The sequence below is a fragment of the Staurois parvus genome, unplaced genomic scaffold (genome assembly GCF_062004578.1).
Source record: "Staurois parvus isolate SC_StPar_1 unplaced genomic scaffold, SC_StPar_1.0 ptg000010l, whole genome shotgun sequence".
Taxonomy (NCBI): Eukaryota; Metazoa; Chordata; class Amphibia; order Anura; family Ranidae; genus Staurois; species Staurois parvus.
This window is the reverse complement of record NW_028317806.1, coordinates 1,785,510-1,800,697: the sequence shown is the minus strand read 5'-3', so window position 1 is coordinate 1,800,697 and position 15,188 is coordinate 1,785,510. Positions and strand designations below refer to the sequence as shown.

Here is a 15,188-nt window from a genome sequence, read left to right as displayed (position 1 = left end):
AGCCTTATGTTTACATAGAAAGAGAAAAAAAGACTGTGGAAAAAGGTAAAATAAAAAATTTAGAGCAAGAGTAACAAATAATAAGAAAATACATGAAAAAAATATAATGAAATAACCTAAACTATCCTAAATACATAGCAAAGCCAAATCCTAAACTGGCAGCTGGTGAGAATTCCAGGCATGGACAACCATGTGACCTGCTCCTTATTGATGCTGTCCAAGCCTAGCAGTAGCCAACCACTGGGCTTGAACACTGTCACATAGCTGGGAGAGTGTGACCACCACTTTCTCTGACACAGCCAATTTTAACACCAGCTGCAGCAAATGTATGAAGGAGTGGAATTAAGGTGAGTATAAGGAGTTCACAGATGCCTTTCTTAGGGACACTGTCAATATGCCTCCATGGACAAAGTGCATGATCTGTGTGCGATAGCGCTGTACTGATAGAAGTGAAAAATGGTTCCAGTGAATTTTTCCTTCAAAAAAGTAGATCAGTGGTTGAAATATAAAATAGGTGGACCTTGTTTTGGCCCTAGGCTGCTACCTCTGTCAAAGAAAGCACTCACCAGATGGTACATTTTTGGATTTGTACTGAGGAGCACCTGGTACAAAAGTTCATCCTGCTTGAAGGACTCTTTGAAACTTTTAGTGGTTAAGAGCAGCAAATACCTCCAACGCGTTTCAAGGGAATAACACCCCCTCCTTCTTCAGAGCTTGAGCAGTCAATATTAAAAAAAATCATGTCAGAATACACTAGGGGACCTTTATTAAGGCATAATGAAAACAAATGTTTTTATCAGTGCTAAAGATAACCGGCCCTTAGTACCACCAGAAGAAACTCTCCCCAAAGTTGTTACAGTCCGAAAAAAAAAATGTCGGAGCTTTGGATCTATCCAAAAATGTTTTACAAATTAAAACTTCTCTAGAAATAGTATTTAAATATACAGCATATCTGCCCTGCTGTTATGCATAGGTCATGGTCATTGACAAGAAGGAGGAGAGCAGAGAGATTGCATACTAGGCCCCCTATGCTTTTGGGGTCTGTAGCACCTATGTGAGCTGCTATGGAAATAATTCTGGCACTGGTCACCATAAAAATTCCCTAATGCAGTCAAGCCTAGGTAGTCCCTGGTCTATTCCTTTTTTTTTTGTAGGCTGTGAAACCTTGTGTGCATTCCAACTCTATACATATTGTGTTCCAAGCTCAAATTGACGAGGGTTTTGCTAACAAAACAACTTCTTATTGAATAAACCTTGTGGTTTTTGTGAAAAAAAGAAATATATCTGGCTTTTTCCTCTTCTTGGCGTATTTTATAATATGTTTTCTCTCCTTTTCCACCATCTAATATGCACCAAGGAACGTATAAAGGTTTGACTTGTTTCCCTTTTGTTAGACCTTTGCGTGTCCTCAAGTGTTTGATCCCTCCAATTCTAGTGACTGTGTTTAAATGTGTTCTATGGTACCAAATTGTAAACACCACACTCGGCTGTGACTTGGTGTATTGTCCTCTATTGGTCGTGTTTGACGTCTGCAGAAAAACAGAAAACAAATACTAACATGATGCCCTGGGTTTTATTATTCCTGTGTAGGAACACCCAAGGCCGGAATATGAAACTAAGCTGCTTTTGATGAAAGAGAAGAGCAAAGCTTGGAAGAATGGGGTAAGACTCTTTTTATTGTTTTTACATTTCCTCTTTATATAAATTTTACAAACTGTTTTTTAAAAGTAGCAGTCCTGTAACAAATTAAAGTTAAAAACCAAACAAAACCCTTAGCAAAGTGTAGGGTTAAAACTTCTACCAAGTATTTAATACTGTTTGGGTACTTCCTACTGTGTCATTGGGACAGGTAAGGGTGAGAGGTAAGGGGAATCTTTTAAATGGGAGTACATACAGCAACAAAAACTATTTTGTTAGCTGAGTGGGGAAAGGAATCAACACCTTTATTGATAGTTGTGTAATCACCATTTATCAAAATACCATGCTTCAATTTTTTATTTTTTTTGTAATGGTATCAGTTCTTATTTCTTTACTTTTATCCTCCATTTACTAAAGGGTGGGGTTTCTGCTGTGAGCCCACATAAATCTATTTTTCTCCTGCCAAACAGCTTATGCAGCAACTATACACAATCAGAGACTGATTTAGCCTTCAGGTGGTGTGCTAGATCAGTATAAAGACTCGTTTGGGTAACGGTACTAGCTAGATAGCTAGCTATAGGCAAATGTTGGATAATACTTCTACCTTTATAACAATAATAAGACAGAGACAAAGGCTTTTAAGTTAATTGTTAATCTTGACTTTTGTGAAAGTCAAGCTTGACCACACCCACTGCTGCCTGAAAGCATACTGGTTGGTCTTTATTGTTATGACAATTGACTATTAAAAAGACTGCGGACATGGCATTGTTGAACATTTTAGATTTTCATTTAACTTCACCTGTCTATAATTCTGGATCAGCTGATCATTTTCACTTTGGCATGCATATTTTACATCTAATATTCTGTTTGAATTACCCAGATTTGTGAGTTATTCACTTTATTTACTTTTAAAAACATACCTAAAGTAGATATAAACCCCAACTGCATAACATTTAGTTCAAAATGCTCCTTTTTTAATTAAAATACTTGTTTCAACTTTTTTTTTAATTATTTAAGGCCAAACTCCAGCTTTCTGTCACTTTATAATAGCTCATTTGGACCAAGCTGGTCCAAATGAACTATTACCTTCACCAACAGATGCATCTGCTGTGAGCACTGTATAAACTGTATGTAGCGTCAGCTACATGCAGTATAAACTGCTGTGTTCCAGCAGAAGTACGGGGACGTCCCGACCCGCTCCTGGAACAAAATCGGGTCAGGTTTAGGGCTGCTCAGTTATTCACAGGTTTGTATTTTCTGTACAAGACAACTTTTGAATGGCTGAGGTGTAGAGGTGGGCAGATGACATCAAAATCTCCACCGCAGCCATTTAAAGGAAACCTTGTACTCCCTGTCTTGCTGTTGGGACCCAGCACTGTATACTTTATATAGCTGAGGCTACATACAGTCCATACAGCATTCACAGCAAGCACAATTATTAGTGAATGTAATAGTTTGTTTGGACCAGCTTTGACCAAGTGATAGATAAATGGAGTTCTGCTTTAATTCAGTCCCACTGCTCTTGATCTCCTGCAGCCGATCCACATGCACACCAGGAATGGATGCATGGCATTTTTCTGCATGGGATTCTTATTAGTGACATTAGTGAACCATGCCTGCATAATGTATGCTGAAATGGCTGCATGTAGGCTTTCTCAGAAGCCCAGGTGAAAAGCTGACAATACACAGCACAATTGAAAGACAAAACAAAGAGTTGTCACCTTATAAGGGGAGTGCCTGAACAGTGACTTTTAAGGCAAGATCACCAGGTAATATGTTAATAAACACAGTAAATAAAAAAAATAAATAACATTTAGAGCTAACCTCACTGATATACCTATTACTGCTGCAATAATGGATGCAATGCTGTAACTTATTAAAAGACAAACAAAACTTTATAGCAAAGTAGAACAAAAATCAAGAATTCCATATGTCATATACAGTATAGAGTATTATATTACCTGATAAATCCACTTCATTTATGTTACATATGGCTTTGTGTTTCCAAAAAATTTACAACCCCAATCTGGGATATTTGGATTTCACTCTTATACATAACCTGCTCCCATGGTCCAAGATTTAAAACGAGGGAGTAGTCTAAAAAAATAAAAGCACAACTCTGATCAGGTTTCCTTTATGACCCAAAGACATCTGGTAGCCTATTAGAGAGATCAGCACTGAGTCAGTATGAAGTCATCACTATGGGACGACATCCATATCCAGACATGTGGGGAAGTGTAACTTTTTTACCCGAGGGAAGCATGGACAAAGGCTAGGGTATTATCAATGTATCAATATCTACAAATAACATTTCACATTTAAAATGGGATTAAGCTCCAAGGGAACCTGCAGGGCATGTAAACCTTATATAGAAAAAAAATAAAGAACATCAGCAAATGATGCCTAACAAACTCATGTTTTCAAAAAGTTTTTTCACTGTAGCTTGATTTTTATTAAATTAGATACCGTATGAGCCTTCCTGGGTTTAACAAGTTAGTCCATGGTGCAGATAGGAATACAATGTCATTAACATTTCTGGAAAACTAATCTGCCACTTACTCAATGGGTTTTGCATCATATACAATAGAGGTTAGAAAAAAATGTGCTACTAAAGCCATCTGGGCCAATGATGCATTTGGATTCCAAGTTCATAATGTAAAGAACTAACATTTTGTTTCATTGAATAAATAATACATTAGATGCATTGAATCTGACTGAGCAAATGTTATTCAAGAATCGCCTCTGATGTGAGGTGTGAATTTAATATTGTAGTTATCCTCCTGGGTCAACCTCCTGATTTATTTTATAACTGTGTTCTAAATTAGGAAATTCAAATCTCTGAGGTAGAGGCTTATTGCAAGAATGGATCTAGAGGCACTAAAGGTGCTGTGTCTATACTAGTGATTGTCAACTTACGAGGTGGAGGGGACCTCAAATGTGGCCCTGACATCACCAAGGGGCTGCTCTAATGTTCAGTAAATTTAATCCTACAGAAGACTGTTATAGACACTGGGTATATTACAGGATGTTATCAAAGACTGCAGACTTACTTCAGGAGATGATCAGAGACTGAGGTTTTACTACAGGAAATAGTCGTAGACATTCTACAGGATTGTATGGTGACTTAATGTAGTAGTTAGTCAGAACCGGTAGACTTTCTAAAGGAGATGGTTAGAGACTTTGGACATGCTAGAGGTGTGGTTGGACACTGCAAAGGTGCTGTAGGAGAAAGTCAAAGACAAAGGAAATGTTACTTGATACTTGACTAGGTCAATGCTATTACAGTACCTTTCTTAAAGCACAGATGTCACACCCGCTACTGACTACTCCAAGAGCAAGAGGGCAAGCAACAGAGGGCCACATGCAACCCTAGGGTTGCAGGATCAGTGCCAAGGGAATATATACACTATATTTATAAAGGCTTGAAATGGCTGATTGCCCTCTTTGTTATATCAATCCACAATGTTCTTTAAAAACCTTAGGAAACTCTAGCATATTCCAACCCCTAGGCCCTAAGACCAAAGGGAAGGGAGACAGCTTACCCCACCTTCCGCCTAGGGTCTAAGCCCAGGAGAACTAAACTACATGGCAGGGAACTTCCCAAAAATTTACCACCTCCCTAGCTTGCACCACCAAGCCCAGACTCAAGGTCATTGGCTGAGAGGCTAATCATTTTTAATACTGACTGTTAACACTCTTTGCACAGAAGAATGCTCAACAACTTCTGGCAGAAAGAATAACTGTCTGTAGTTAGGGAACACTTAAGGAGAAACATATAAGCTGACTACTTCTCACTGCTTCCTACAGATTAAACAAAAGTACAAAAAAAGCTTCATTTGTACAGAAAATACTGCTGTCAATGGTTTCCTTTTAAGCAACTGCTGATTTTGAATTAAACCCCAAGGAAACATTTAGGCTTGGCAAATTGAATTTTTAGGAATTCAAATGTAGCACCACCACTGCAGGGGGTGCGGAGATATGGAACACTAAAATGATGTATTGGAAAATACAGGACATCAACCATTACTGACCTAGCAATAGATTTTAGATTCACCACATGAAGCCACTACCTTGTTCTGTGTTTCCTTATGCAGGAGAAAAATATATCAGGCCTGAGCTATGAAAAGTTGAGGCTTCCTAGAGTAGAGTGAGCAATACACACCAGGCTGGCCTAACAAACACATTATGCAATGATTAAGAGCGTGTTACAGTCATGTGCCTGGCTCTGTGTACAAACTTAGTCATACCAAGGTTCCCCCAGTCTGACTCTCACACGAGACGCCTTTTGTCAATTTCCGCGCTTCACGAGAGGGATAGAGGAAAATGCTGTAATCCTGCAGCTGTTGTCCCTGGATCTTTGTGATTGTCATTTTAAAAATGCCAAGATTTCCTCGAGGGTAGCTGTAATTGGACACAAATGCAAAGATCACCACAACAAATTCACAGCAAATCTGAATTGTTGTGTGTGTATTAATGATATTTGATTTGAATATGTGTAAAAAAAAACAGATTCCAACATTATAGGATATGTGCGCTTTCACAAAAAACATTATGCATTTGTTCTTATCTCTGCATCTATGACATGCCAGTATGATGTAGGTTAACTTTTGGAAAGGTCAGCCTTGATTTGAGCAGCATGGATGGCTCTGTGTTTGCATCCATCTTTGCATCTACATAAGCTACTCCTGCCATCAGTAGAGGGTGCTGCTTGCAGACAAGAGATCTTCTCTGCATTGAGTTGATTGATCAATCTGTGAGTACAACTGCATGTACTCAGAGTAAGGAGACTGCAGGCAGTATTGCTGGATACAGGATTTCTCTTCAGTTAGGTAACCCTTTATAATGGCATTTTTTCCTCAGAGGTTATTGGTAGAAATCCAAGTGCATCTCTTTTTAGTAAAATAGCATTTATGCTTTAAAGTACAACTATAAGCAATTTTTTTTGTTTTGGATAGAGCAAGGGTTATAATCCCTGTCAGATTTTGTTTCACCATCTGTGTCCCATTGTGGAGATTTCCCTTCACATCCTGTCCCATAGTCAAACAGGTAGTGAGAGAAAATCTCTGAAAATTAGGGGAAGTTCTTGGGGATCACCAGGTCACCAGAACTAGTGCCCCCATTTGAAGATTTAACCTCTATTACTTATCTGAGGACAACCCAAAATGTGGGATTTTCTTTTACTTTCACTTTCAATAATAATGGTAAACAGGACGAATTGAGAGGGTAAATCTTCTTAACGGGAGCACAGGCAGCAATAAAAAACCGGCAGGTTTGCCTTTAGTTGTACTGTAAAACAGAATGTTGGTAGTGTGTTGTGAGCACTTGCCATAATGTGTGAGAAGAAGAGTTAAAGTTTCTTCTAGTAAAAGAGTACTAGTCACCAGTATTACCAATGGATTGTTTCCCATTACTGGCTTAGTTTGCCTTGTTCGGCACAGTGTCATCTTTGTAGAAGAGCAAGGCTTTGCTCCCCCAGGTCAGAGCTACCCTCCAGATGACTGGTGATCTGATAACTGGTGGGGGTAAATTCAAGAAGCAGTCAGAGAGGTGCAGAAACTATAGATCCACAGAATGAAGGAAGGAAGCAGACGCACGAAGGACCCTACACTACAAGGTACACTAAGACTGGTGTAATAACACATGTTATGCTAGTCCCAGTGAATGATTGTTATGCCTAGAGCAGACTGATTGCTTAACATTCCTACAATGCACTTTTCAGGTAGATATAGTTTTAAAATGGAGGCCAAGAGCTATACTTTTGGTGCATTTGTTACATGGTAGAAATGTATTTAGTACATATCTGCAAAATATATGCATTTCCCTATGTTTTATTACTTTATGAACATTGCAAGTACACAAGAATGTTTGTTGATCTACAAGTAACCAAAAGTGCTCCTAGCACTGTATGTAGTGGAGCTCTTGGAAGATGTAGTTCTGGGTGTGTGCCTCCATTAGTAGATATTGCATGAAGTAATACATGCAACAGGAACAAGTTTTAAATAAATAACGCCGGGACATATTCTAGAAGAGGGTGAGGGAGGTGTGGGGTAATTGTGGATAATGCCAGAACATATACTTTAAATGATTGTGTTGAAATTTGGGATAGTTTGTATTATTAGTACAACTGGCTATAAGATGTTAATTCTGTGAGAATGAAAAATGGAAGGATGTATACAGCTAGAACACAGGCAGCGAAACACAAATTTAGTTCCATACTGTATCTGTTAAGATATAGTTTTGATAGGTAAATGACAGGTTCACTTTAAAAGACCACACAGTCATTCTATGCTATTTCTGGTACACTGCCCAGAACTGAGACCTGTCAAATTTCATTTATACAGATCGTTAGAACACATTGGTCTCAGTGCTGGAAAATAGTGCCAAATGACTTGTGAGATACCGCCCATTTGTGAAGAGTTGCTTAGTTGCATCCAATCCCCTAACCTACTCCACATAGTTGTAAGCATGTAAGCTTTCACTGAGGGATTTCAGTTATGTTTCATAAAGAAGATGTCATTTTAGTTTAATTACATCTTGTTCTCATAGTTCCGTCCTGCTGATTCCCTTCTTCATATTCCATAGCTTTTTTATGACATAGGAAACTAATGCTTTTTTGGAGAAACATGCAATCTGTGGGTCAGGACCTCAAACATTGGTTTCTTGGGTCCCTGGATTACCAGAACTTTTAAAAATCATATGTGGAATGATACCTTTCAAGGTTCCAATACAATAACAAATGTGGCATTTGGTAGTCAATGAAGGATGGCACAATAGCATTTTGAGGTGCCACTTGATCACTACCACAGAGGATGTAGAACTAGATTAATTTTATGCTTGGTGGGCAAGCTCGGAAATATCTAGATTCTTGACAGCAATACCACACCAACATTTGGGGTCTACATCTGAGAATGATTAAGCACCGCTGCTTTAGATATTGAGCATTGGGTTGATAAACCAAAAGTTAAACAACAATGGCTTACCAGCATTTTGGGTCCTTTTGTGAATGGTTAAGCACTACTATTTAAGAGAATTTGTAAAATTAGGTTTGTTCCATATTTGGTGAAAAGCTAATTTCTAGATTCTTGGCAACAACACAATAGCTTTTGGAGTTCGTACCTAAGAACGGTTGAGCACCACATCTTTGGAGAATGTGAACTATTGGATTAATTCCATACTTTGTGGAGAGGTTCAGTGAACTCTAGATTCTTGGAAACAGTTGCCCATGTGACATGTATATTATTTTCATCCTTTTTTTTCAGAAAAAAGTTTTTTTTCCACAGGCAGAAATAAAGTTAAATACTGTAAGTGTATAGGCTAAATCAGTTGCTTGGTGCATTAGCAAGAACTCACAAAAATGAGGATGAGCTAACCATTAAACACACCAGACACTAAGGGGTATATTTACTAAAACTGGTGCACAACTGGTCCAGCCGATCAGATTCTAACTTCAGCTTGTTCAATTAAGCTTTGGAAATAAAACCTAGAGACTCTTACCTTCTAAAGTGAATGAAGTCAATCTTTGTTGAAGTTTGAGTCCAGCCCAAACATTTTTTTGTTTAACACAAAACAGGAAAGAATTAGATCCTCAGTTTGGTTTTACTGCTATCAAGGATGCCATTTGATAAATGTCTCCTCACTTACCAAGGTGAGAAAGGTTTCACCAGACAAGAATCCGTAATCACTTTGACCTTACTTTCTTGTTTGAGCTTGTTGGAAACTTTCACTCACTGCTTGTTTGATTGTCTCTGTAAGCGTGTTTATGTTAACAGTGGTTGACCCAAAAAATTTGACAGGGCATGGAGTTATTGGACATCTACATCTGACTCTATTGGGTAGAAATGTTTCCTCTTTCAACTTTTGGATATAATGATTTTGGTGTTATGGTTTAGGTGGTATTACAACTTGTATTCTGCAGTGCATGTTTTCTCATCCTTTTAGAGGGGATTGGAGGTGCTAAGGATGTGCATTAAAAGTGACTGGGAGGGTAGCGTTATATATTACGCTCCAGACGAGGTAGGGGGACTGCACATGAGTTATTTATCTTGTTTGGTCCTTAACCCACATGTTTTAAGTAAGCTGCATTGGCTGTGGTGTGTTGTAACACACAAGTCTCGGGATGGGATGCTGACCTACAGAGAGAGAGGCGGGGGTGGGGATGGGAGGGGAGAAGGACTATTTTGGGGTGGTGTGGTCCTGCATGACCCTGGAGGATTTTTGTATTGTGGAAGTACGTGTATTGGCACTTTTTTTTTTATTTTTAACATTTTTTAAATTTTTTATTTTTTTGTTACAGAGATGTCACTTTGTTGTACTTTTTACAATATTAATAAAATAGAATTGAAAAAAAAAACATTGTCACTGCAACAGTAAGTGAGAAGAAATTTCTACAAGTGAGACCCATATAGCAGTAGAAAACTGATGGGGGCAAAATCTTTCCTCACTCTCCAAGACTAAAAAAAAATAGATGAATGAATAAATACAATTTTGGCTGGAATTGCACTTTAGTGCTAGTCAGAATTTTGCATTGTGTGTTTGTGTTTCTTTGTGTCATACAAAATAAATAAATGCTGAACTCCAGGCAAACAGCTAAAACAGACATGAAATACATACAGAAGAGCTGTTTTACCTGTCAAAGGTGTGGTATCTTTGTCCATCCAGTCCTAAGATTTACATGACTCTCCCATACAGTGCAGCCCTGTCTGGCAGGGGAGCGGACTTCATTTTTTCTGTAGCAGTTCTGTTACAGTTAGAGGTCTTTTCCCCTCTCTTGCCCTGAGACTGAACAATGAAAGAGGAAGCAGTAGACTGATGAGCTCATCTTTCCGTCACTCTACCCTCTAATGCCATCAGCATGTTTCTTGTACTGCAGCACAACTGATTGGTTACTTGTGTTGCTTCTTCCTCTCCTGGTCTGAGCTATGCTGTACTGCAAGAGGCCTATACCAAATCAAATACAGGTACCCTCGCTGCTTGCAAAATACACTTAACCACTTGAGCCCTAGAGGATTTACCCCCCTTAATGACCAGGCCTTTTTTTGCCGCCCTGCACACGTATATACACAGTGGCAGGGCGGCAAGCGGTTAAGGATGAACACAGAATTCATTTGTGGCTTTTATAATATACTGTATATATGCAGTATACCTAGAAAGCCTTTCGAGAAATTTATTTCAGAACCCCTCAATGCAATGACAGATTGAATAACAAGAAGTATGGATCAAAAAACAATGTCCTCTTAAATTTAGAGTAAAAATTAAGATATTTGTTATGAAGAAGAAGTTATAAGAGCTGGGATGGCTTTGATTGACATATTTATACTGATACTTTGTTTTGTTACACTAACATCACACTTTCATCTTCGACTCAGTATATTTCTGTTTGTCTCTCCAAACACTGCTGTCATTGCATGTTATTAGTCACTGTGATTCGGAACATATGTACAGTATTTATTTGTATTAGAACATTGTTGGTGGTCGATAAAACATGCAAGAAATATAAGCCTAGTATGGCATTTTTTGTACATTGATAATCTGCATCTTAGTCTGATACTTACTACAATGCCTGACTGTGAGTTACTATAAATGAAAATGGGCATTTTTGTGTTTATGTACTGTACAGGGGTGGACTGACCATTTGGAAACTCGGGCACTGCCCAAGGGCCCAGGGTCAGTAGGGGGCCCCATGAGATGCCCCTGGTACCTTTTTCATAGGCTTTTTTGAGTTTGGGCAAGGACATAGGGGCCCCATGATCCCATATTGCCCGGGGGCCCCATGAGTTGTCAGTCCGCCCCTGGTACTGTATCTTATGCATGAATTCCTTTTTTATACAAGTTGTATGTTTATGGTTTACATATGTATATACAGTATCTGTACAGTCTTTCATTAAAGTGATATTAAAGGCAATTTAAAAAAAAACAAAAACAAACATGCTATACTTACCTGCTCTGTGCATTGATTTTGCACAGAGCAGCCCAGATTCTCCTTTTGTTTTCAGGTCCCCATCGGTGCCCCTGGCCCTCTTATTCTGCCAAGTGCCCCCAGAGCAAGCAGCTTGCTAAGGGGTTACCCAAGCAGGTTTGCTCCCGAGCGAGCACACAAAGTCCATTGACACACAAAGCCACAACTCAGCCCCACCCCCTCTCACTCCACATTGGCTAACTGGATGTGATTGACAACAATGGGAGCCAATGGCTCCCACTGCTGTCTCAGCCAATGAGGAGGGGGAGCCCCCAGAGAGCCAAGGCTCTCAAGCACATCACTGGATCCAGAGAGGGCTCAGGTAAACATTGGGGGGGGGGGGGGATTGTTGCAGACAGAAGATTTTTTACCTTTATGCATAGAATGCATGAAGGTAAAAAACCTTGAGCCTTTACAACCACTTTAAATCTATGGGCCAGCTCTCTGGGCACCATTTTGATAAACTTGAGATCCTCTTTTCATAAAAATTTTCTTGGAAATTTGTTTACATGTTAGGTAAAAAACACTAGGGTCAGTTTACCTGGCAATGGGGTTCATTTACTAAAATTGCAAAATCTGGTGCAGCTGTGCATGGTAGCCAATCAGCTTCAAACTTCAGCTTGTTCAATGAAACTTGGAAGCTGATTGGTTTCTATGCAGAGCTGCACCCGATTTTGCACTCTCCATTTTTAGTAAATCAACCCCAATGTGTCTTTACAATGTAAGAGGAACTGCACAAACACAGGGAGAGCATGCAAACTCCTTACAGACATTTTCCTGCCCGAGGTATGAATCAAGGACCTCACTGCTGTATGACATAAGTGCTAACCACTAAGCCACTGTGCTGCCCATTTATGGTTTATACTACTAAAATATAAATAGAAATGAACAAAACCATTTATATGTTTCTGCTCCACTGCTAATTACTCATGTCAATATCACTCCCTGAAGAATTCTAGTCCTACCCTCCAGGTGTACAGATCTGTATCATCATGGTTTTAGGCCCTTGAACATCCATAGTCCCCTTTCCACCATCACATTGACAAAAGTCCTTATACCCTTTAGCACTGGATGGGTAGGTGATTAGAGGGGCTCAAAAATGGCTCCTTCACAATATATAAACACAATCCAGTTCTCAGTCTGTAACCTTCAAATGCTTCATAAATTAATTAATGAAATAATTAACCAAAAAGGGCAAGGGAGCTGGAATGTGGGAGTTACTGTATATAGTCCAATCGCTATGAAGAATCACTATTAGATTCCACCAGGTTGGAAAGCAAAGCCAGTTATGAACCTTTACTTTTTGACAAACAATTTTAAGACCTGGCTTGAAGCAGATAACACAGGAAGACCCTCCTTGAATGAATGTAATTATTAATCAATGAGGGCAAGGCAACTGAACTGTGGTAATCTCTATGAATTGTATGATGAATCTCTGCTAGTTTCCATCATGCTGGTGGGCCAAGCTAAAAAAATTACCCCATTTAATATTTGACAAGATGTTTAAGAGTCTGTTTGAGACAGATGACACAAGAAAACCCCTGTAGAATATTAATTTAAAAAAAAATAATGACATGGTTACATTTAAACTCATACCTGCTACTTTAGTTCCTCTGATCTCCCCTGAAAATCCTAATTCAGTGCTTAAAGTCAACTAGAAAAAGACCACTGATAGGGTCAGTGAGGGAACTGCCGCACTTGCAAAGATTCAGATCCAGAATACGAAAATTATCTTTACATATTCTCAACATATTGGTATACTGTACATAGGCTATTCACTTTAAAAGCAACCTTGCCACCTAAGGCCTCAGTCACCCCTGTTATGTCATGATTTTTTGGCACGTTTTTCAGGCAATGAGCTTTGAATGTTTTTTAAAGAGCATTTTGGTGTTTGTCACTCGCTTCCTTGGCGCAAGACGCTTGTTTTTCATATGTTTCTGTGTACATTCTTGGAATGCACAGGTGTGAATGGGCCTAAGGGAAAACTCCCAATAAACCACTGATCTCCTAAGGAGATTTTCTTGTCTGTATTTTGGGAGTGTTAATCTCCTGTGTCCCCCACTGTACTTAGTGGTTCCTCCCACGGACCCTTTGTCACTACAGGACTTCAGTAGTGAGGTGGAGGTGAGCAGGAGAAACTAGTGTGTGCTCCAGGGGATACAAGAGATCAGCAATCCCAGATGTGTTGGTTTCATCACAGACTTAGGTCAGGGATTTCTCTTCAGTGAAATGGTTTTCAGCAACACTGACTGCAGAAATTAATATGTATTCTCATTATTCTTAATGGTATATGGTTTATTGGGAGTTTTCTCTAATGTTACAGGGTTACTTTAGATTAACATTCAACTATAGGTTTTGTTTATGTCCCTTTAAAGCTCAGCCGAACTTTCAGCTAAATTCAACCCCAATTCCAAAAAAGTTGGGACGCTGTGTAAAATCTACATAACATCAGAATGCAAATCTCATAAATCCATATGTCGTTCACAACAGAAAATAGAAAACATATAAAATGTTTAACTATTATAGTGTCCCTTGTGAGCTTCTATGATCAAATCCCAAACTCAGTACTAAAAAGCTGCCAACACCAATTACACTCTCATATAAGTGTGTAAAATAAATTAACTACAAAATGGCGTAGCACTTCATTATCTGCTTGTCCACCATATCACTTAGTTAAACAGCAGCAGAGCGGTTCTGCTGCGCTGGATCACGTACCTAATATGTGATCCAGCTCTTCCCGGTAGGGGGCACATGCACACCCACCCACCTACCTGGCTGTGCTGTGATTAGTTACAGCACAAGCCAATCAGCAGGTTCTGGCCAGTGATTGACAGCTGGGACCCGCTGTTTGGCTCAGTGATTCAAGGACAGAGCTCTGTGATGGTAAACACCACAGATTTCTGTATAGGAAACAGGCGATCTTGTTTTTTAATGAACTGCTAAGCAGGGAAAAAAAAAACAACACGATCCCTTAAAGCGGAGTTCCACTCAAAAGCGGAAGCTCCGCTTATTTGCCTCCTCCCCCTCCACTGCCATATTTGGCACCTTTTGGGGGGAGAGGGGAGAGCGGGTACCTGATTTTGACAGGTATCCGCTCCCACTTCCGGCTCAGTTTGCCACGACGAAGCAACCGGAGGTTCAGTCCCCTCTTTGCTCCTGCAGTTTTTTGGGAACTGTCACAGGTCCCAGGAGACTGCTAGACCAATCAGAAGGCGCTGTGCAATTCGCACATGCACAGTGGGCACCAGGCTGTGAAGCTGCAAGCTGTCACAGCCTGGTGCCCACAGTAGGGATGCCGGCGCCGTGGAGGACAGAAGGAGAGAAGGGACTGCATGAGTGAGTACATCCCTGGACCCCGGGACAGGTAAGTGTGTGTTTATTAAAAGTCAGCAACTACAGTTTATGTAGCTGCTGACTTTTAATACACACAAAAACGGCTGGAACTCTGCTTTAATAAAATCAGGACACACATAAACACTTCCTAGGCACACAGTTAACAAAATGATTTCCCCAAATGTTAACCCTTTCCTACCCAGTGTTTATATTAACACCGGTCACTGAATTAGTGTCATTGGTGATGTCAGTGGCAGTTAGT

General features: G+C 39.6%; 1 protein-coding gene across 1 annotated transcript in view; it reads left to right on the top strand.

Annotated features, from left to right (window-relative positions):
• The window catches only part of ANO2 (anoctamin 2), a 276,926-nt gene that overhangs the window by 137,891 nt on the left and 123,847 nt on the right, over positions 1–15,188 (top strand). Inside the window, exon 13 of the mRNA XM_089669916.1 lies at positions 1,591–1,662. Within this exon, the coding sequence (XP_089526042.1) occupies positions 1,591–1,662 (72 nt within the window). The remainder of the gene's footprint in view (positions 1–1,590; positions 1,663–15,188) is intronic.